Source organism: Ruditapes philippinarum, unplaced genomic scaffold, assembly GCF_026571515.1.
Source record: "Ruditapes philippinarum isolate M1 unplaced genomic scaffold, ASM2657151v2 ctg461_1_1_1_1, whole genome shotgun sequence".
In the NCBI taxonomy this organism is placed as follows: Eukaryota; Metazoa; Mollusca; class Bivalvia; order Venerida; family Veneridae; genus Ruditapes; species Ruditapes philippinarum.
This window is the reverse complement of record NW_026860321.1, coordinates 35,773-59,194: the sequence shown is the minus strand read 5'-3', so window position 1 is coordinate 59,194 and position 23,422 is coordinate 35,773. Positions and strand designations below refer to the sequence as shown.

The window sequence follows — 23,422 nt, the reverse complement described above, 5'->3', positions numbered from 1 at the left end:
TCCGGCGCTGGTGAGGCTTTATAATCCATCCCTCTACATGTTAAATGTAATTTGAGGTAATTTTAAACTAAAGTCATGGATAATTATTTGAAAACATTAATTATATATTTGAATTGCTTGTATTTAAATTATATTTGTTACGTTCATACTTAATCATATTTTCATTCAGTTCTATTTGCAAACTTGAGAGATGTACTTTTAAAAGATAGATTAAAGTATTTACATTGGCAATAAACTACATATTATATTAAACATCTTTATTTCCTTCAATAGGTGAAGAATATAACATTATATACATACATAGAAATACAGTGATATAGAACAACAATAACAATTTTGTTACATTATATTGACCTTAGTTAAAGAGGGACAATTTCTTTAAGTCAGACTTGCGTAATAAAATATAGATATTCATATGCATTGATATAGAACAAAAATTACTATTTTGTTTACATAAGATTGACCTTATAATAGAAGAGAGACTATTTCTTTAAGTCTAGTGGAATATAATCATAATCTATCCAGATCAAAATTAACAATACTAACATATTTTTCTTATACAACAGATGTAACAAAAATAATTTGCTTTTATAATATTCTGTTATATAAAAACGTTTTCTTTTAAAACAATATTAATCATAGTATCTAAAAATGAGTATACCAATATACTTAATTGCTATACAAGATACATGTACAGTTATGTGATTGCCTATTATCTTCATTCTGCAAATTTGCAAAATTGAAATGTACATAAAATGATAACAATAATAATAATAAATTAACTTTAGTATTTAATATCTAGTGCATGATAATCAAAAGTTCAGGTTGTCAATAACTTTTAAAGATTTTTTAACTTATTAACATCTATGTTCTATTGTACAGTTCTATAAACAACCGTATCACTGTATAAATATATAATCTAACCTAAATGCATAATTATGTACAAAATATAAAGAAAATACCAGAGAAATAATATTGTTAGTTATTCATTACTTGCAATTTGACACAAATCACCATTTCTTAAGATAGAGATTTGCTACAACTCGTACTTGACCAAAGGCAAAGATATGGTCTAAACTTCATATGCCATACTTTAAGTAATCACAGGAAAAAAACAGACTTAAATTATTATATTATTATTTTGAAATCATAACTATTTTTTCCCACATAATTACTCCTATTCATCTAAATTTTCAATGCCAATCGCCACTATTCCGCCTTCATCCGATATAATCCATTCTACCCCACAAGGCACAAAGACTAAAGAGATGTTGATGTTCATTGTGTGAGCGCCATTGAAATTCATTCTTTCTTTTCTTATGATCTTCACATCATCGTTGTTTAAAGAAGCAGATTCACAAGTTTCAGCTTTAGGAGAGGCGAAAATGAAGATATCAATATGCTCCATATCACATATGTCATCCATTGTAAAGTTATATTTTTGTTTGTCTCCTTCTTGAACATGTGTTCCTTTCTTAATCAAAACCTTCTTTTTCTCTTTTACATGTTCTGGACATTCACGTTCATCATTAATGTGTTGCACTACAGCACATATTGTATGTTGAGAAACGATGCTTCTCACCTTTGGATGTGCAGATGGTATTTTACCGTAATGTCCATTCAGAATTGCACCTTTAACTAGTGTGAATTCAGGATCAGAAGGAACAAGAACCTGGCAGTCGTGAAAAGCACCTTTTACTGCATCCTGGACTAATTTTATTCCTGACAAATAGCCCACCATTACAATTACTTTAATTCCTTTTGTATTTTCGTCAGACAAGATGTCCTTAATGTTTGACACAATCGCCCCTAACGTGTCCTTAAAGAAACTGTTTACGACATCTCGTTCTATACTTACGATATCGGGTTTAGATCTAACCCTCACTCCATGTGAAAATGGTGATTCTTTTATGGCAGTTTTTAAATCTTCATTGTACTCTTGCTTACATAAATCATTTAACGATAATCTGAAGTTGATTTTATCATTGTCATCAAAACGCTTAAATGCAAATTCTACATATCTTTCAAAATCAAACAAGCCGCCTTCACTGTCGATGTACCTGAGAAACACAGGTGCACCAACAATTTTTATGATGAACTGTTTTAGCTCTTCATGTACAGCTTGACCACCCCAACCGCCACCTGCAGCATATGCAAGTCTGCGTTGAGTCCTATCTTTTGTTGAATTTGCTGATATCAATGCCGTGGAACCTGAAAGTGTTTAAATGTTTTTCTTCAGATATACGCTGTAAACACTTCTGGGTACTTTTATGTAGGTGGAAATGACTTTAGACATTCAAAGATTTATTATGTAAAGATTCATTTCTTCATTATTGTCTTAATTAATTTTTGCTTTCAATTTCCCTTACAAAATATCAAATAGTTATTTGCTATAAATATTTGTTAAAGTAAATTGTAGTGACATTACTTTGAATTAAATAAGCGTTTTTAGAAGCGGTGATTTTCGGAATTGAAAAAATGCAAACATGCATGAAAATGTTTGCCTCGTAAATGTCAGCCTATCAACATCGGGATTTCGAGTCCAAAACTTACTGGGGTCATCGCGACGTTTCCATATGTAATACCAACTACTGGTAATCAGACTCGAAAATGGAACAAATAAGCGTCAAACTTTCTACGTAAATAACCTAGAATAAGTACTTTAAACTAAATCCGAGCGTTGTAAAAAGAATATGTGACAGTTTAATTTTATTTATGAACTAGAAATGTGTCAACATGCCACGGATGCCCCCGCATGCAACCAAAATTTCAGATGTTAAAATATTTAGTTCCAAATTTGTTTGCACAAATTATTTTTTCATTTTAAGTTCAAAGACCTTAAAACTATTCAATGTTAGCACAAACCATTTTTATACAAAGTTCAAGGCACTGAAACTATTCAGTGTTAACTTTTTGTAAATTGCATATGATACATATTTGTAGCCAAAATAATGGGTACCTACATTTCCACAAAATTACGAGTGCTGAAACTGAAAATTCAAACTTTTTCCAACATTCAAGAAAGATAACTTTGTCCAAAATCATTGAACCAAGATCAAATTCAAACTTGAACTGCTTATTCCTAAGATGTATCTATATGTCAAATTTGAGTTGATTGTGTACAACCATTGGGGAGATAATGAACGGAAACTTTAAATTTCTAATTTTTTTTTCAAAGTTCAAGACGGATAACTCTGTCAGCTATCATCAAACCATGACCAAATTCGAACTTGTGCAATGCATTCTTATGACATATCCATATCTTTAATTTGTTGTTGGATATGTACAACTGTTGGAGAGATAATGAATGTGACTGAAAATTTCCTTTCTTTCAAAGTTAATGGGGCATAACTCTGCCTAAAATCATCGAACCATGACCAAATTCGAACTGGACATGTGCATTCATTTGACATATCCATATGTAAAATTTGAGTTGAATATGTAACACTGTTGGGGAGATAATGAACGGAAACTGAACATTCCATATTATTTTCAAATTAAAGGGGCATTACTCTAACAAAAATCATCGAACCATGACCAAATTCAAACTTGGCCTGCGCATTCCTTTGACGTATCCATATGTCAAATTTGAGTTGTATGTGTAATATCGTTGGGAAGATAATGAACGGAAACTGAAAATTTCATATTATTTTCAAAGTAAAAGGGGCATAACTCTGCCAAAATCATTGAACCATGACTAAATTCAAACTTGACCTGTATTTTCTCATGACATATCAATATGTCAAGTTTGAGTTGAATGTGTAATACGGTTGGTGAGAGAATGGACGGAAACTGAAAATTTAATATTATTTCCAAAGTAAAAGGGGCATATCTCTGCCAAAAATCATCGAACTATGACCAAATTCGAACTTGACCTGTATTTACTCATGACATATACATATGTAAAATTTGAGTTGAATGTGTGCAACTGTTACTAAGATAAATGAATGGAAACTGATGATGACGGAATGACAGAATGACGGAAGGACGGAATGACGGAACAGGGTAACACTATATGCCCCGGCCATTATATGACGGGGGCATAAAAAATCAAGCCTTAGGTCAATACTTAGTATTTTGAAATATTGTGCACAATTATATTTGAATGTATCAATCTTATTACAACATTTAAATGTCAAAGAATTGTTAATAAATATAAATATGAGTTTATTATAAAATAATTCATTTCAAGGACAGTACCTTTCAAATTTACAAGAAGGAAGCCATTTTCATTATTCAGGTCAACATTCTTTGGCAAAGTCTGCTCGTCACTCCACATGTGCTCCCAATAAGAAAGAATAGCCTCTGGCTCGTTAACAAATGAATAGTTTTTATTAAATCCAGCCTGTTTGCCAAACATAAATCAAGATTCATATTTCTGTCAACAAAACAACAATTTTGAGATATAAATACGTCATCACAATTTGAATATCTCTCAGAATTTTCAAAAAGCAGAAAAAAAGAAATACAACTACAATATATATGTTCTACAATTTATATGTATTATAAGCAAGCAATCACTTCTGTGAAACATTGGACATATTGATTACAGGTTAAACATTTTATAATTCTACAAAACTATTTGATTTTAATAAACGATTATAGCAGTAAGAAGTTGTTTTTTTCGTTTGTTTTTTAAATAAATACAATATTATCAAATATTGATAATGATTAAATCGCCTACCCGACAGAGAAGAGAACTTACGAATGCAAAGGCTTTCTCTAACATCGACTTGTTAGATCTCGAAAATACTGGAGGAACTGTAAGCACGACATGTATGTCAGATTCTATCCATTCGAAGCCAGCCTTTAGAAGTTTGGTTATCATTTGGTCTGTAAAGTATTTTATTACCGATCCATAAACTTTGTGCGTTTCCAGTCTTTTACCATTGCATTCAGTTACCTCAAGTTCTGTGGGCTGTATTTGATAAAATTTCATATCAAAATTACAGACAAAATTAATTTACTACAGTTTTCAGACCTTTGTGATTTTGTTTAAGTATAAAGCTTCTGTAACCTATTTTACAATTATTTGTGTCGTCCATTAAGCAGTCTTGACTTTGAAAATGTAATAAATATAATAGACTGTATATATGTTATGTGTGTTAATCTTCTAGAACATTGTTATGATAAGGAGTGAATCATCCCTAGCACAGTTGAATTCACACTAATGGTTACACAAAGTGCATTAAACACTTTTGATGACTTTTAAAGCATATTAAATAAATTGGCTTTTATTTTATGTGATTTATGACTTCACAAAAGTCCATGACGTAAGTTGCCAAAGGGTGATATACAAACACCCAATCAGTTAAATAAATACTGAGTAGCCAATAAACAACTTGACACTAATAAGATAACAACAATCCAGCATACTTATTTTTAAAATAAATGGGTTTTAAAATTGAAGTATAAACTTTGGAATATGATAAAAGGTTAATTTGACTAAGGTTCAGATCAGCTTATTATTTCCTGTAGATCTGATGACGACCGTTTCGCCTTCTTTATAATTCGGATTTCCCGTGAAAACTATTTTAAGCCATGTAATCAAACCGGTTTTTACAGATAGAAAAATACCGGTATCCGTTGATTGTTGATTTTTGTGAGAAAAAAAATTGTTTGAAATAATTTTAACAAATTAACCTGAAATAATAGAGTCAATGGCAATATTGTTTTGCCATTTTACCTGTCGGCTATATAGACAACGCCATGTTTGTTCTCAAAATTGTGAAATTTACCTACTCAGTATCACAGGGGATTCTGTCATTTTTTTCCTTTCCCACTATATATATAATATAATAAGGGATACAACTCAAAATTGCTCAATTCATGAAAATAGAACGCAGTATACAACAGTTTTTTTCCTTTTGATTGTTGGACATTGATGAAAGAATCGATAATTAAAAAAAAATGACTCACTTTGTTACATGGACAAGACATTATTAAAAATAACCTTTCATGTTTCATTTTTTGATGTTGCCCGTATGTTCCATGCGTAAATCCAACTTCTGTTAGTGACTGTCAATTTCATTGGCTAATGAATAATAATAATCCGGCGTTTAAAGTCTGATTTTATTGACCTGTCAATTATGAATACATTATAGAACTCATTTAAATATTCGATCCCACTTCGGTTTGGTCCGTGTAGTTTACGAGAATTAATGTGGAGTATATTAGTCATGGATTGACTGACGCCAGCTTAATGTAAAGGTTTTCGTTAATTCACGAACAGTCGGACAGTCGGTAAAGAGAATGCCTGAAGTGACCAGCAGCGGTATGTCTTCGTATTTTCACAAGTAATATGTATTCAATGTAAATAGATAAAATGTCATACCTTGATTTGTACATTTGACAGCAGTGATACCCCAAAATTAATGCAAATTTGTGTATGTTTTCGAAGATATTCAATGAAGTTAAGCATGTACTATTGTAGAACAAATGCATATAATTTGAGCATATGTGGATTGGAATATTCATATTAACTTAGATTTAATTAATACCTGTTTTTATAAATAAAACATGAACATTCGTATAGTTATTAAGTCAGCTGTAAGTCTGAAACAGATTACCTTCCTCGTACTTATGTCTTTATAATGTCTTTTCACATGATTATCTTTCCCCATACATTCAATTTTATATAATATAAAGCTTTGAAATGATTTTCAAAAAGCAGTTTGTGTTAAAATTATTAATTTTCGTTTCAATAAAACTGTTTCCCACTTGTACAAAATACTATGTATTATAATGATCAACCTTGTATACTTTAATTTGTGAATTGTTATTTTATCTTGGGCGTCCCTTTCACAGCAGGATATTATGGAGGATAATCGTTGCCAAAAAATCCGGCCTTTGAAACTTGCCAATGCATACTTCGGTTCTACTTAACAAATTAGTAAAAAATTAATTGTCGATTCGAGAGTTACAAACTGCACTGGTTTTAATCATTTTGATTATCTCGATTTGATAAAATAGAAGCTGTTAACTTGCAACTTAGATAAATTGCAAACTGTATTTACAAAATGTATTGCTTCAAATTTGCGACATGTAGAAATGCAAACGATAGAGAGTACCAAACACGTTTAATGCTGTGCATCATGGCGTTGAGAATTTAATTGCATCAGTTGACACTCTCAGGTTGACAACACCTCACTTTCCGTTATACATTCTAACGCGATTAACATTTGTAAACGATTTTGCAACTTCCATATATGGCATTATCACAGAAATACACGAAAATTAATAGGCGGAGCCAATTTTCACGAAAGCAGAATACATGTATAAAGAAAGTTAACTCTTGCTAGTACAAAAATATTTCAAATTATATAAAACTTTTATAAATTTCACATACATCAACTGCATTACAGTTGACTTTGAATATCTTCTGAGTTTGTTAAAACGTATTCTAGTACAAGATATTCAAGTAATGCAAAATTGGTTAAGATAAAATGTAACAATGTAACAACGTTTATACTGATAATGAGCGTACTTATATGCAAAAACTAAAGTTGGTGAATTAAGTATGACCCACCTAATGCATTACCTCCACTTTGAAGAGTACTCAAATAGGCTAGAACTACTGTCAACTGCATTGAAACTGAGGAGTGCGGGTTCAAGCCCCACAAGAGGCAACTTTTGTTTCTTTCTTTTTTTTTCTTTGAACATTATTTGTGTCTTTCAGATCACTCTTGATAAGGAAAAAGTGTTTCATTTTAATTATAAAATTATTATTGGTATTTTTTGGCTAAATGGTGCCAAATTTATTATCAAAAATGGTACCTGATATTTTCAAAGTCTAATAAAATAAAAACTAGAGGGTAAAACTATTTTATATTTGACAAGCGCATCCAATATACTTTTAAGAAAATTCATGCAAACTTTGAAAACAGCCTCTGATTTGAGTAAATTTTAGGGATATTTTGAATAAGGCCTTCTAAGTAGAAAAATGATCAAACAACTACTTAAAATGGGTGGGGTAGGGTAACATTTATGTACATATTTCAAACATTTTGAGTAGAAACAAAAATTTTGCTGGATCATTTGTTAGCTGAATGCTAGTTTTTGTTTCTTAAATATTTTCTATAGGAAAACATTATTTCATAATGATTATATAATAGAATAATTAGAGTTTCTTATTTCTGAAAAAGAGTCCTTCTAATAGCCAAGTTTAACTATAGAAAAATCTCCATAACTCGTAAACGATACGGTAAACTTTGTTTAAATTTTGCATTCTCGTGTCTTTTAAGGTATATAACTGACCTATGTTGTCATTTTCATAGTTCCTTAGAGTGCCCGTTAGGGGGCTCATACCTTAACATAAGGAAATGTTTTCCATATATAAGGATACAAACCACTATTTTGCCATGGATAGGGTTTGTGCACAGGCGCTAGTCACATAATCAAATATTTTACATGACCGGTCTATATATGTATATAAAGATATAAGGCCCCCAACGGAACAAAAACATCATGCGGAACAAACAAGAACACTGCTGCAAGAAACGACCAGAACACGGTCATCTCTTACTGGTCACCATCTGAAAGCATCAATCCAAGTGCTAACGCTTTTTATTTCATTAAAATCCCTCAAATATCAAAGAAATTGGGAAAAGTTTCGCAAAATGCCATTATTTTCAATTCATGTCGTTTTCGACGTCCATACCATTCATATATACAAACACGACTTCTGGTCGATTTTTACGAAATAAACAAAAAACGGCTAGAATTTTACGTACGTTCCATAAACAAACTCTTTTCCTATCGATCTTCGAAGTCTTAACTGATCAAAAGCCCTCTTCATACGTAATTCATTAAAAAATTCACAAGGATCCTGCTTGTGACAGTATTTTATCGCCATGTATATCGCAATATATACTGTTCCGCTCTGAATATTATACAAGGATTTGATTGGTTTAGGTAATTATCGGAATACTATTGACCAATCTTATAATACTATTTCTTTGCTTCATTTACCTTTCACTTCAAAATCAAAATGGCGCACTTTACTTGATCTCCGCTTCTACAACCAATATTTTTTAAATTGCGTACAAAGAGGGCTCTAGTTCAATTTAGACTTCGCCAATTGATAGAAAAAGAGTTTGTTTATGAAATTTATGGGAAATTTTTAGACGTTTTCTGTTTATTTCGTAGAAATCGACAAGAAATCGTGTTTGTATACATGAATAGATTGGACGTCGAAAACGACATGGATTGAAAATATTGGCTTTTTGTGAAACTTTTACTCATTTCTTTACTATTTGAAGAATTTAAATGAATTGAAAAGCGTTAACGCTTGGATTGATCCTTTCGAATGTCGGCCAGAAAGAGATAACCGTGATCTGGTCGTTTCTTGCAGCAGTGTTCTTGTTTGTTCAGCATGATGTTTGTGTTCTGTTGGAGACCTTATATCTTATTATAGTATATAGCCCATATAAAACTTTAAAAAGTTTGTTTCAAGTACCTGTGGTGGGCTTGTGTGCCTTCAGACGTTATGTAAACAACAGAAGTACTCGTATGCATGTATTTTTTACATTCAGCAAACAGTACTAGAATGCGATACATGGAAATCACTTTTGGCAACACGAATAAAGAGAACTGAACAGTAAGCCTGTGCCTTCTTTCTTTAAAGGACTATATTGGGTTGTAGAAAAACCCAAATTTTTGACCCAAGTGTATAACCACGTTGACTACCAATAATTCCGTTGTATAACCAAAACTTGTGAATTTGTTCCAATTTACTATTGAAATAAATATTCAGTGTATCCTAGCATCTCTGTTTACCTCCAATTGGAGATATTTTGAGTCATAGGATGTGATTTAGCATTTTATTATTAAATATATGTAAGCTGACGTAGGTTAAGGTCTTCTTTTATGCATTGTACCGAATCAATAACAGCTCTTAACTCTGTGTATACTTGCTAAAAATAGCTGTAACATAGACTTGTAGTATATGCAGCATGTATACAGACAGTTCAAATCAGGCTGTCGATCTGAACTATTTTTATGTACATGAAATACTACACAGAATATTTATTAAATTTTGTAAGTGATGGCTTTCTTAGAGAAAAAATAAACAATTTATACATAAATTGATAATCAACATGCAATATACATTTGGACTGATTTAAATATTATTAGTGAAAAAAAATGGGAAAAATGGGAAAATATATCTGTAAAGCATGGTAATTATAAAAAAAGTTATGTACGAAAGGGTACATACAACTTTGGTTTTAATTTTTACTATAAAAGTTTTTTCTTGTCAAGTCATACGCTAGAATTAAGGTTACTAATGTAATAGTAAATGCTACTTCTAGCCATAATTTGGTTTGTATTAGTATTTAGTCGTATCAAAATCTCTATCAGATGATGATATGAAAATTTGTAAGTGGTAATGTAGCAGCTTAACTGTCAATGTGACTCATTCCTATGCAAATTAATTGGAATCCCCTCAGTAAAATTTATTTCTCGTTGAATATAGTCTTATCAATAGATTTTACTTCTTTAAAAAATATTTAACCTCAGATAGTAAGTAACCTGGTGATTTTTTTTTTAGTTTCTTTTTCTAGAAAATGTGGTATCTGCAACGTTTCAAAACTTGTATACCTATTATCATTTAAAGCCCACTGATGTTGATTGAATAAAGGCATATAATGGCACTCATGCAAGTAAATTATGTTTGGTGAATAACTTAAAACGGAAACTATGCGTCGCTGACGGTAAATACCGAAAATGAGCGGATAAATACGTTTATTTACGATGATGAAGTGTTTGGGAAAATGGGCGAAGCTTATTTTATCTCCAATTGAAAAACGTGTAAAGCTGGATTACGCTGATCCAAATGATGATGGCTTGACAATGTAAAGCTAAAAAAGTCACTTCTGTTTTGTCGGCGTATACACGAATAATAATATCTGTCATATGTTGCGGTTCGGACCGGAATATCCGTCCCGAGAGGACCCGCTTGCCGAGTTACCGCCCATGGGCGGGTTCCCGAGGGACGGATATTCCGGTCCGAACAGCAAACATATGTTAGATATTTTTTCTTGCATATTCTACCATATTATTTGATATTTAAAATGGTTTACCTCAATATGATATATGTTCATGGAAACTAAAGTCATTTCATCCATAACTATTTTCTTACAATAGCGTATGAACTTACAACTTAAATAACAACGGCGAAATAACGTCATCCTAAGCACATATTTTCCTTTTAAAACGACGTCATTTTAACGCGGTTCATTCATAAAGTGCGCTAAAATGACGTTGTTGTTTGGCACGCGACTCATCTGGCACCCCCATGCCAGTTGAAATTTCCGGCACGGGTAAATCTCACGGAAACGCCAGTCTTCTATGCAAGAACAATGAGTTTCGAATGTTATGACGAACACTTGGTATTGCTACAATCAGAAAAAAGTTAATATTTTGTCATTTATTATAACAAAATGTATTTTGTTGAAATACATGTTTACAATATTACTCAATCCCAGAATACAACATTGGAGTTTACATACAAAGAAATACACAAATATTTTGTCTGTAAACAAACTGTTCAACTCAGATCAACAAGGTTGGATTTTTGGCAACGAATAGCCTCCATAGGATATATGTACTAAAACTTTCTCGCTAAGAAGAATGATTTTTGACACTTATATTAAAGTATTTCCCTGCAATCTAAATATCACTTAGTTAAGAAGATCTTTATAAAAATATAAACACATATTTGTAAAAAGCATTTAAACATTCAAGTGAAATAGTAAATTATTTCATTCATTTTGTTTATGAACTTGACTTCAATGCTTATCAAAATAAAAATATTGTAATGATATCTATAATGGTCATATTATAATCATTTCGTAATTGAGAAATGACTGAATTTTTGTGTCATTCTTCACAGAAAGGTGACTAACAGGGTTTATCTGTATTATGTAGAATATTGCCTGCCTTCGTGAAGCAAATTATACTCATTGTTTTTACAAACTTTATAACAACAATAATAAACAAATTATGAGGAAACGGTTATGTATAACAGAAAGTTAGAGAAAAATATAGTACTGTATTAGATATTTACATTCTTATAATTAACAGATATCTTATCAATTTAAAATTGTTTTCGCAGTATCCAAACCGTTTATTCAAAACTAAATTTATATTATGAATGAATATATCCCAAAAGGTTAAACTATACTTACAATAGTAAATCAATATATGACTTTACCGTGGTCAAATTGACAATTTGCTATGCAATGATCCATTAAACTAATAAAGTGTCACCCTGTCCGGTAATTTGGTCTAGTGCACTAGAAGAAGTGCACATGGTGTGCACAAGGTTGAGAACTAACTTCAGTTTTAACTCAACTGTATATAGCGGGAAAATTCATGACGATATAAGCAGAATTAACACAATCATACATCTACTGTGTAGTTAGGATGCATGATTGCAGTAGTTTCTTTTTAAAATATTGTTTTGTACTGTTTTGAATACCTACACACTTCTCAGAGATGTGAAAAACAAACAAATTATTTTTTTCTTCTGTTAATATAATGCTCAACCCTTAAAAATCGCCAAAATGCAAATGTAAAAAACACCGTTGACACTAAAACAAGCAGTGACAGTTTTAAATTAACTTGGATATGTAATTCAACATAAAACATTCAAATTTAAATTAAGCATTTATAATAACTTAACATTTAACATGTTGCATGTACAAATTAATGTTTTGGTTCTTTGTCACCACAAAGGAACTTGATGAGTTGAAACCATACCTTATGCTCATTTGTTATCTTGTGAAATTCTTTAAAGTAGTACCAATATCTTTTTTCTTCGTCTGAAAGCTGTTTGTAATGGTCAACTGCTTCATAGCCAAAGCTATGAAATTTCTTTCTTTTGTCAAAAAGCACTACCGTAGGTAACTTTTCGTAAGGAAGACAATGTGCACCGTCAATCCATTTTGGTTTAGATCTGGTCGAATAGAAACCACTACTGTATGATGTTCCTATATCAATAGCTGTAACAATCAACGTGTCATTCATTCTGCATAAACTCTAAAAGGAAAGGAAAGTACAAAATAATAGCTCTAGAAATGGAATATCTGTTTCAGAAAATGTCTTTTAAAAGATTAAATTGAATGCAAGCTGAACTTTTAGAAAAAAATATAGTTTGATTGTTACATTGAAATTTATTTCTATTTTCAATTCAACTGACATAAAAGATTTATAAAACATTATAAATGTACGAATAACACAAATGTTAGTTACTGTGTGCTACATTGTTTGAGCCAGTTAGTCATTTACAAAAAAAGATTGGATATTTTAAAAAAGGAATAGAAATGTATACAGTTATTGTATATTTTTTAATTTAAAATGAATCCTTTTATTACAAATACATTTTTTGGTAATTGATAATAATTAGTTGTTGATCATTTAGAAAATCATTATAAATTGAAGACCATTTACACACATACATTATATGACAAAAACATTTAGGACATTTATATTGATATATACAAGTATACATTTTATACAACTTCTACCATTAACAAATAACCTTTTCCAACCTTACTTTAAAATAAACATTTATCCGTTAAGAAGATGGAATTCCGTGTTATTCCTACATTTAATATAAAAACAATCGACTTATGTATAATTTTCACTATATTGATATATTGATATATACGGTAGCATCATATCTTATAGCAATGAAATGATCATCTTTAAAACTTAAAAGTATCAATATATTTAGATGACATTTGCTTGTTTTTTTAGGTAAGATAGAAATATATGTCGCAAAGTGAACACCAGTTGTAATGTTTTCACGAGTGGCGTAGATCTGGTGTTCACGATAGAAATATATTTTAATCTTAGATACAAAAGAAACAAATTATCTATTTATTTAATGCTTTTTATGGGTTTTCAGCTATTTGCCGATTTCTTACACGTAAAGACGTACCAGGTTTCCACAAAGATACAACTAATTTAAAAAAAACATGTATAAACCGTGGGAATATAAGGCCGTGTGATTATTACGCGACACTGGCATTAATGTAAATCCAGATCAGTATATGCAGATTATTTTATATATAATAGCTCGAGATGAACAATATAGCCTTTAGCTATGACGTTATCAAATAATGACATCACATTATTCTTGTTTAAGATAATAAATCTGTAAAATTTTACAAATTGTGTTACATTAAAAGAAATATGTGCAGTATTAATGTGCTTTTCATAAAAAAAGCATATTTTACTTAAAAGACAAAGCGTATTTCTAATGATATTTCCACTGATTTCAGATATATTCTTTTAATTCACATTCCGATATAGTAGCCACGAGTGAGAATACTGTTTTAAAAGTTCACGAGATGAAATAAAATTACATCTTACATAAGAAACAAACAAATTTTCTTTTTATTTCATGCTTAAAAAAAGTTAAAATGAAATTTGTTTTATTCAACGAGTGCAATAAATTAAGTATAAGCCTACAGTCATGCAATATCAAAACGTTTTAAATAATTATCTCTCGGTGTGGCAAACTTTAAATTTTCAGAAATTTCATAAAGGAAGGGGAGATAGACCTCCACAAATATACAACTAGGTCAGTATGATATCCGGTCACAAATCAATTTATTTTTTATCTCCCTCAGGAAAGACTCTATTCAAAGTGCTTTGTTTGTAAACAAAGGCACAGGCAAGTTAAAAAAAAATGTATAAACCGTGGGAATATTAGGCCGTGTGATTATTAGGCGACACTGGCATATATGTAAATCCAGATCAGTAAATGCAGATTATTTTATATATAATAGCTCCGGCAACTGTGAAAATTATATTTTATGATTTCACTGTGAAATTATCACAATACAATTTCGCTGTTCACTGAATGGCATGTTATAAAAATTCGGCAACGTATTAACTGTCTTGTCCCAATTTTTAAAAAAATGGCTGCGTCACTCAAATAATTTGCATCATATAAAGTCATAATCTAAGCGTTAATCTATAAGACCTAAATGATTAACATTTGATCGAACTTAGCTTAGAAGCCGAATTTTATGTTATAACGCCATTGCAGATGTCATTATGAAGCAAATACGCAAGGCAGAGGGAACTTTTATAAACGTTAGACCCCATTTCTCAGTAAAGTAATATATCTGATATTTTCCAAATTGCAAGCTAATTAAGTCTGTCGTGAATAAAAGAATATCATCAGCAAACATAATTAATTTTTGACGTACACAGCGGCACAGAAGTGTAATAAAGTCATTTTTACACTATAATTAATTTTTATAGCGTAATAACACTTTGACGTGACGTCAATGTCGTTATATACAATATAGCGTAACACTATAGGCGCGTCAATGAAAAAAAACATCGATCCATATTTCTGTTACTTACTGCGAATTTATATTAGACCTGGCTCTGTTAAATGTAAGCGGCCGCCATTTTTAAAAGTTGTGTATTTCACGGGAGAAAAATAATTGTGTTTGATTTAGAGGGATATCATTTGGATTTTTTGACAATATAAGTGTTGACAGATGTGTAAACATTCAAACAACGGCTAGGAATTTGGAAGCTTAGATTAGTTGAACGACTGCCTTACGAACGCTGGGTTGTTTACTTATTCTTCGGGATGATGGCTTTCATTGCTTTTCAAGTTTTCATAAATCATACGGCAGTTATTGCTCGTAGGATACTTAAATATGCCCAAATGTCATCAAGAACAGTTTTGCATGTGGAAGGAATGTATTTGTCAGACTGTAAATATGAAACAAAAAATTAAGAGACGATATTTGGTGATTGGTAATTTGGATGAATAGAAGTAAGTGTTCTTCTTTCTATTACTTTGACATTTAAGTTATTTATCAACTTCAGCTTTGCTTTTTTCTGAACAGCCTTACATTATCAAAATTGTCAGCAAAAAATAAAATTGAGTGAAATATGGGGAAAATCTTAAAAAGTAGAGTGTGAAATTATATTTTGATAATTTTCACTGTGAAATTATCAAATATAGTTTTCTCGGATAAATCAGTAATCCACTGAAAAGCATAAAATAAATTGTTTTATTCAACGAGTGCAATAAATTAAGTATTAAACCTACAGTCATACAATATCCTCTATACATTGACAAACGTTTTAAATACTTATCTCTCGGTGTGGCAAACTTTAAATTTTAAGAAATTTCATTAATGGAAGGGGGGATAGACCTTCTTGCTTTAATCTATTTGTGACATAAAAATGTAAGAAAAATCCATAGTTTTTTATTGATATACACGTGCTTTTATTTTCTTTTATTTTAATATGTGTACTCATATTCGTAATTTTACAGCTGACGCATGTTTGACTTAGCTGGACTTATTAGACATCTTTTTGACATCATAACTCAGCCAAAATCATTCAAGCCAAAAACCCTTGTGATATGCGCAAGTACTTGACTTAAAAATCAATCTTGTAAGGTTTCATTGTAATTGCATAAGTGGTAAAAGAGAAGTACGGACAAACTTTTAAATTGAAAATTATTAAAAGGCCATAACTTCGACAAAAATCATTGAACCATAAAAAGTCGATGATATGCACAACAAGACTTGATACTTATCTTTCCTGTAAAGTTTGGATGCAATTGCACCAGTGATTTCTGAGAAGTAGTCAAGACAAAATTTGTCACGGACGGACAAACGAACGGACGGGCGACGGAGAAGTGATCCATACGGACAGAAAAGTCAAATTTACGGTTTCGAGTACAAGGCAATTTCTACCACCGCAAAGCTATCCAAAAGAAAATTTATATCAAAGACATGTCAATTATCAGTTAATTACACATATGGTTCTATTTATAGTATTGTCTAGACAGTTTCCGTACAAAAATAGTGTGCCACTGTTTAAACATTGTGTGCAAGCTGTATTGATAACCTATTGTTAAATCACATCAATATGATTCCGCAATAATACTCTATTATTAATAACCTGTACATTTTTACCTGTGTATCAGACGAATTTTTTGACGTATTATACCCGTGTTATCAGCTGATAGCAGACGGCACTCAAGCCTGTCTTTTTAGACAAAATGAATATTATTATTATCATCAATTGGTGTATACATTATTATCTTAAATAGCTTAATTTCCAAACCATTTTTATTTAATTTACTTTCTCATTGTGTTAAACCTAAGCTGTTTTTTCAGCTTGGTTGTATTTTTGTTTACTATATTAATTGTCTCCTATATCAAAATAGTTTCCCTAGCTGCCAGTCCCCTTGGGTATATTTTTATTTCAATAACACTTTTTGATATAGCCATTTCCTCACTCTCTTTAAGTTTTGACATAAAACTTTTACCAAATAAGTAATGACATAATATTATGGATAGTAGCAATAGGGCTATAATATAACTGTAAACACACACACATACAAAATCATGTTGTCATGTTTCACACCCTATCTTTACTATGATGATCTATTTTACATGGTTAAAAGTGAACTATATAAACAATACCACAATCTTAATTTTCCATTGTTTTCCAATTATATATCAATTGTATATCAATATTAACTAATGTGATATGTAGCTACACTATCTACTACTACAGAGTAATTGCTTAAACAGTAATTCACTAATAAATATTGCCAAAATGACCAATAATTGTTGCATTCTATTTTTTGCCTTTATAATTATGGTGTTTTGGTGATATTGAGTTAACTCCAGGCCCTTTAAATGACACATACCACTGATTTTATATACTTCATTAAATTTTTTAGATTAAAAACAAAAAAATTTTAGGAAATTTAGCATTGGATTGTTTGTTTAGGAATCATTTAAAATGCGATTAAACATTTTTTACATTTGGAAAAGTCAAAAATGCACATTCAGGGGGATTTTTTGTATACACTGCATTCCATTTAAGACCATAAACAAAATTAGATCTTGAATTACTTCTTCCAGAATCTCTTTATCTTGAAATAAAAGACAAAAGTAAACCTCTGTTAATATGTACGGTGTATAGACTACCACACTACCATATACAGGACATATTTTGGAGAAAAATTGAATATTTGTCTTGAAAGGGTATCAGAAATAGTAAATAAAATTATTTAGTCGGTGATATAAATGAGGACCAACTTAATCCAAACAATAGAAAATTCAAAGACATTCTTAATGTAAACAACATGTCTAATATAATAACTCTGCCAACTCGTGAAAGTAACCATTCAAGCACGTAAATTGACCCAATTGCGATTTCCGATGCCATTTTACCATATGACTCTGGGGCTATTGAAACTGACCAGCGACCGTAATGCTACATATGCATACATACATATAATTTTTTTAATTTGATGCTCCCTTCAGACGACGTGTATGAAACTATAAAATGCTGATTTCAATACATAAATAACAGATTATCTACTCAATAATTCTGTTGACACACCATGTAACACTTTCAGTCATAATTTTTTAGAACTAACAAAATGATGCATACCTACATATTTTGTAACTGTACGCCCTCATGATAAGCCTTAGTATAATTTCCTGAAAGCACGACCGATTAAAAAACAAAAAAGCTGTACAATCAAATAAAACTACAGACTGGAACGAAAACGAACAAATCAGAAAAAACTCACAAAACATGCACCCTAGTTGTCTAAAATTAGGAAATGTTATGTCACTTTATAGAGAATGTGATAAGAAACTTTTATCAATCTACATGCCAATATTCTTAATCTGTTGATTTGGTTAGGTCATGGAACGAGTAATTCTATAACATTTATATAATAATTTAGATGAAAATAATCTCATTTTCAAATATCAGTCGGGTTTTCTTCCAGTACCACCAAACATGTAAAACTTATGATGATAGAATATCTACATGTGTATTTTTTGTGTGTGATATTCCTTAAACATTTGGCAGGGTCTAGCATTCTGGTCTCTTTTGCAATTTAAAACAATACGGTATAATAGGGAAATAAATAAACGTGTAGAAGATTATTTATTTAACAGAATGTAAAAAGTATCTGTTGGATCCTCATTTTCAGAGACTAGATATATAATTGCCGGGGCTCCTCAGGGCTCTGTTCTATTTTTCATATACGTCTACATCTGAACGTTAAACTGTCAAACTTGAAATTTCTTTAACGGAGCTCAAGAAATAAGAATAAAGAGAAATAAAAATAGGTTAGAAAGAAAAAGGACACGGACACAGTTTTTTAATATATGATAATGACATTGTAGATTAATTAGAGAGTACAACAAGATAATTTGCCGATGATCGCTCCCTTTCAGTTTCATCAGTTGATATTGACACAATTCAAGACATTTTACATTCAGAACAACGGCTAGTTAATTTTAATCCGTGAAAACCTGAAGTTGTTACCTTTTCTTTTGCAGAACGAGAACATCCAAAACTGACTTTTGATATTTTGATAACATTAATTTAACTCATGTTCAACATCACAAACATATTGGAATCAACTTAAATAATAATGGTAAAATAATACCTTCTTCAGCTTCAAAAGTCTTAGGTTCTATGAAAATGTTAAAATTCAAATTAAAACGTTCATTATTCAATCAAATTTACATATCATATCTGAGACCAATTTTTAAATATGCATCTGTTTTATGGGATATTTGTCCAAATGTAGAAAAAGAAACCCTTGAAAAAATGCAATATGAAGTCGCAAGAATAATAACCGGCCTTACACTTTCTGTTTCCATAGACAAATTATTAAACGAAATTTGGATTGGTTTCTCTGTCAGACAGACGAAAAATTAAAAAAATTGATAAAAAATATTATAAAAAAGAAAAACATGGATTTTTACCCACCAATATTTCTGAATTACTCCACTATTGGTCATTGAAAATAATCATTACAATTTGAAAAAATAGCTCTAACATTTTTTAACAGTGCAAAGAGGTGCAGAACTATTTGAATCTGTAAGTCCATTATCAATCAAATTATAGAATGAACTTTCCCTAACCATTCGAAATGCCTTTGAAAACATTGCTAAAATCATTTTAAACCACCAGTTGTTCCTAAATATTTTTAAGCGGTGAACGTACTTCTGTCTTTCATGTAAGAATAAGTAAGAATAAGAAACCAATGTAGTAACTTAAATGCAGACTTGTTTAGAAATTACTTACGACAAAATTCATTATACGACTGTAGTAGTGGGGTGGATGATGCAGAGCACTATTTTTTCCAATGAAAATAGTGTACTGAACAGAGAGGCAACATTTTATAGCTACTAGACTTGATTATCTGCTAAGTACAGACAAAACTTCTTGTTGGAAACCCACTACTTACTTATAGCAAAATTGAATTTGTATTTCACGACACACAAAAGTTTATTAAATACTCAGGCAGATTTAGATAGAATTTAATATTTTATTCTGAATATGTCTCTTTTACAACTTTCAACCAGATCAGGACTCGAACTTGAGACCTTCCATTAAACAAGTATATATACACACAGTCTGGACTGCTCTACTGTCTGAGTAATCCAATATATCAGACGTTAAGGGCTTGCTATAGTTTATGTCGGCCAAGCATGTATACTTGGGGGCTAAGGACTTAAATTGATTGGATATTAGTAATAAAACATTTTGTTACAGTATTCTTAAGCCTGATGCACAGGGAAAGAAAGATCGTAACTGTAAGCAAAACAAAAGATAATTCTGCTTGTATATACTGACCTTCACCTTTTATGTGCCAGGTGCTTTCTCGTATTATCTTTGCATTTGATAAGGCTGATTTTATTCTACACATCAGTTCAAATCATAATTGCCACTCCTAATTAAGTGTTAAATGACTTATCTATGTATTTTCTTATTAGTTATATGAGTATCATTAAGCAATGGAAACTACAGTTTTTCATCGCAGCTGTCAAAATAAAAAGTGATAAGGATAAACAATGTTTCATTATTGGTGTTTATATGTTTCCTTTACTATCTATTCGTGGAACACATATTTGGAGCTGTATTGTACATATAGTAGTGTGAGACCTGTGTCATATACCCGCTACAGGTTTCTGCTACATGGAAAAAACTAAAAATTTGATGATGGGGTGAGGGGAACTGATAAATTTAATGTTTTTTTTGTTTGTTTACAATTTTACAATTTTTCGGATATCGAAGGAAGTGGCCTGCGTCGCTTGGACCATCCGTTTTGATTATTCCACGATAATACAAGAAATCCCGTGAATACGAATCATAGGGATGACAGTTTTTGCTTATTAAGGCATAGCATCATAAAAGAATTAAGAAAATGTCCATTGCCTTGCCTTTCAAGCTTTATGCAAAAGTTTATCAAATTTTCTTTCAATTTCATGCTCAGTCATTGACAGAAACTCTCAATTTAAAATAAAATGCACACATCAATCTATTTTGGCCTATCGGCCATACTGGTTAAGAGACTGATTCCAAATTTTTGAACGGAAATATAAGTTCGCTCACGCTGATGGTGCATGGGCAAATATTTCGTTCAAAAGTTTGAAACTTTTGACTCATTTAAATGCTTGCATTTAAATTAGCCAATCAGATTTCGCGCTCTGACGGTCATTTGTTTATCGGCTGTATAAGGAATTTAATAAAATGAAAATATTTAATCATGATTTTTTTCGGATCTGACAGTTTTATTTTTTTTGTTAATGGGCATTTTCTTTTACGTTTGTTAATGAAGAGGTCAAATTAATGTATTTATGCTGAGTTATGTTTTTTGTTCGACAATATTTTCTTGCGAAATGTGCTATGGTTTTTAAGCAATCTCGATATGACATTGCTTTGCCTAGAAGCAAAAATATGTCATTGCAACGTCACATTTATAGGACTTTCACCTGAGTTACCTTGTAGTAATGTTATTTTGTTTGAATCCCTGTTTCTTTTATATTATATTGATATGAATGTTAACTTACTTTGGCCTTTAATTTCTATATAAAAAAGAGTTTAATAAAAAGAAAAGGGATTTGTTATAAATGAATTTGACTGTGTGTTAACTTTCTATTTTGAATAGTTTTTGAACGTTGTCAAATTGAATATCTGATAACAAAAAGATTAAAAATCAACTTACACTTTCTCCAACCAAATATGATACGAATAGAAAATGTAAACACAAACGTGGAAGTAATAGCTTTACCACGACACATATTACCGTAAATCGATGTTTACGTCGTAAAGAAAAGAACTCAATATTATCATAATCGTTGTCGTCATAATTTTATCTCTGTTTACAACTGTTTATCTCTCATAATATGGGGTTCGGCAGTCAATGGGTTTAATTTGTCTTTTATAATCAAATTCTCTTTTTTTCTTCCTTTTTTTACTCATCCTATTGTTTGTATTTTTCCTACCAGTGGCAGACATTGACGTTTTTTCTTTCCATTATTATTTTTAACATTTTCATACTGGACTCCCCATTGTATGAGTTATCAATTAACGACATTATAACAATTTTATGTTTAACTTAACTAGCCTTTAAAAGTAATGGCATGAAAAGTACAGGAATAAATATGATTATCTTAAATACTGACGTTGTGGGGAGAGTTGTGCTAATATTGTTTTAACTTGTAGCATTTGTGATATATCTTTCTGTGAATATTTGTTCTTGTATCGATCATGTAATCTTAATGTATTTATGTTAAGATATGTTGCAATGAAATATTATCAAACTAAACTTGAAAGTACTTCGATAATTTATAAAACAATATAACGTTTACTTTTAACATAAAACCTTTTGAATATTTATATAGGAAGAAGAAATATTACATCAGCTGCAGAACGAGCATCACGAAAACCAAAATGGGAATCATTACAAATATAATGAGTCTCGCACCGTTTATTGAATTATACAATATTTGAATAATAAAGAAAGTAGTTTTACCAATAAAACTAACAAGAACAAACGGTGTTTTGAAAATGGAAAAAATACAGTTATTTTTAATTATAGCGATGAAATATGCCACAAATTTAATTGAATTATTATTATAGGGATATTTAAAATACTGCACGACAGTAACGCCGCTTTTCGTTGGATAAACGTGACGGTCATATCGTTTTTATCACACTCCACGCACCGGTTACACTACAGTCAGTAACCGCTGCCTTCACACAAATCACGTGGTGATGGTCTTCTCACATGATTGTGTCAAGATGGCGGATACGCCAAAAAAAAATCGTTGAATAATTGTTTTTTTCTGTAATAAACAGCGACATTAACACTTGAGCTCTTGTGTCAAGTCTGTCGATATGATTGGAAAAAAACACAACATTTTTGTTAAGTGTAGAATCGAAATTATTAATTACTTGAATGATTTCTCTTTCGAAAGCGGCCGTTGTTTTGGAAATTAACCGTGCTATTTTGAACAAAAATCATAATATTTATGTTTCCGAAATCATTTTTATTAAAGTTCACATCTGACACCTTATGGTCTTGAAACATTAGCGAAATTAT

At 30.8% G+C, this 23,422-nt stretch overlaps 1 protein-coding gene across 1 annotated transcript; it reads right to left on the bottom strand.

The window, feature by feature from the left end:
* Nucleotides 1-242: 242 nt before the first annotated feature.
* LOC132759640 (heat shock 70 kDa protein 12B-like) lies at nt 243-22,162 on the bottom strand. The gene is made up of 5 exons (XM_060751448.1): nt 22,043-22,162; nt 12,763-13,041; nt 4,706-4,918; nt 4,201-4,345; nt 243-2,211 (listed from the first exon to the last, which is right to left on the bottom strand). Exons 2-5 carry the CDS (start codon nt 13,027-13,029, stop codon nt 1,178-1,180), a joined length of 1,659 nt encoding a protein of 552 aa, XP_060607431.1. The 5' UTR covers nt 13,030-13,041; nt 22,043-22,162; the 3' UTR covers nt 243-1,177.
* Between the last annotated feature and the right edge of the window lie 1,260 nt (nt 22,163-23,422).

Coding starts and splice junctions, on each gene's coding strand:
- LOC132759640 (XM_060751448.1), bottom strand. CDS start 13,029: ATGAATGACACGTTGATTGTTACAGCTATTGATATAGGAACATCATAC. Junction 4,919..12,762: donor AGATAACAAATGAGCATAAG/GTATGGTTTCAA, acceptor TATCAAATACAG/CCCACAGAACTTGAGGTAAC. Junction 4,346..4,705: donor TAGAGAAAGCCTTTGCATTC/GTAAGTTCTCTT, acceptor TTTGGCAAACAG/GCTGGATTTAATAAAAACTA.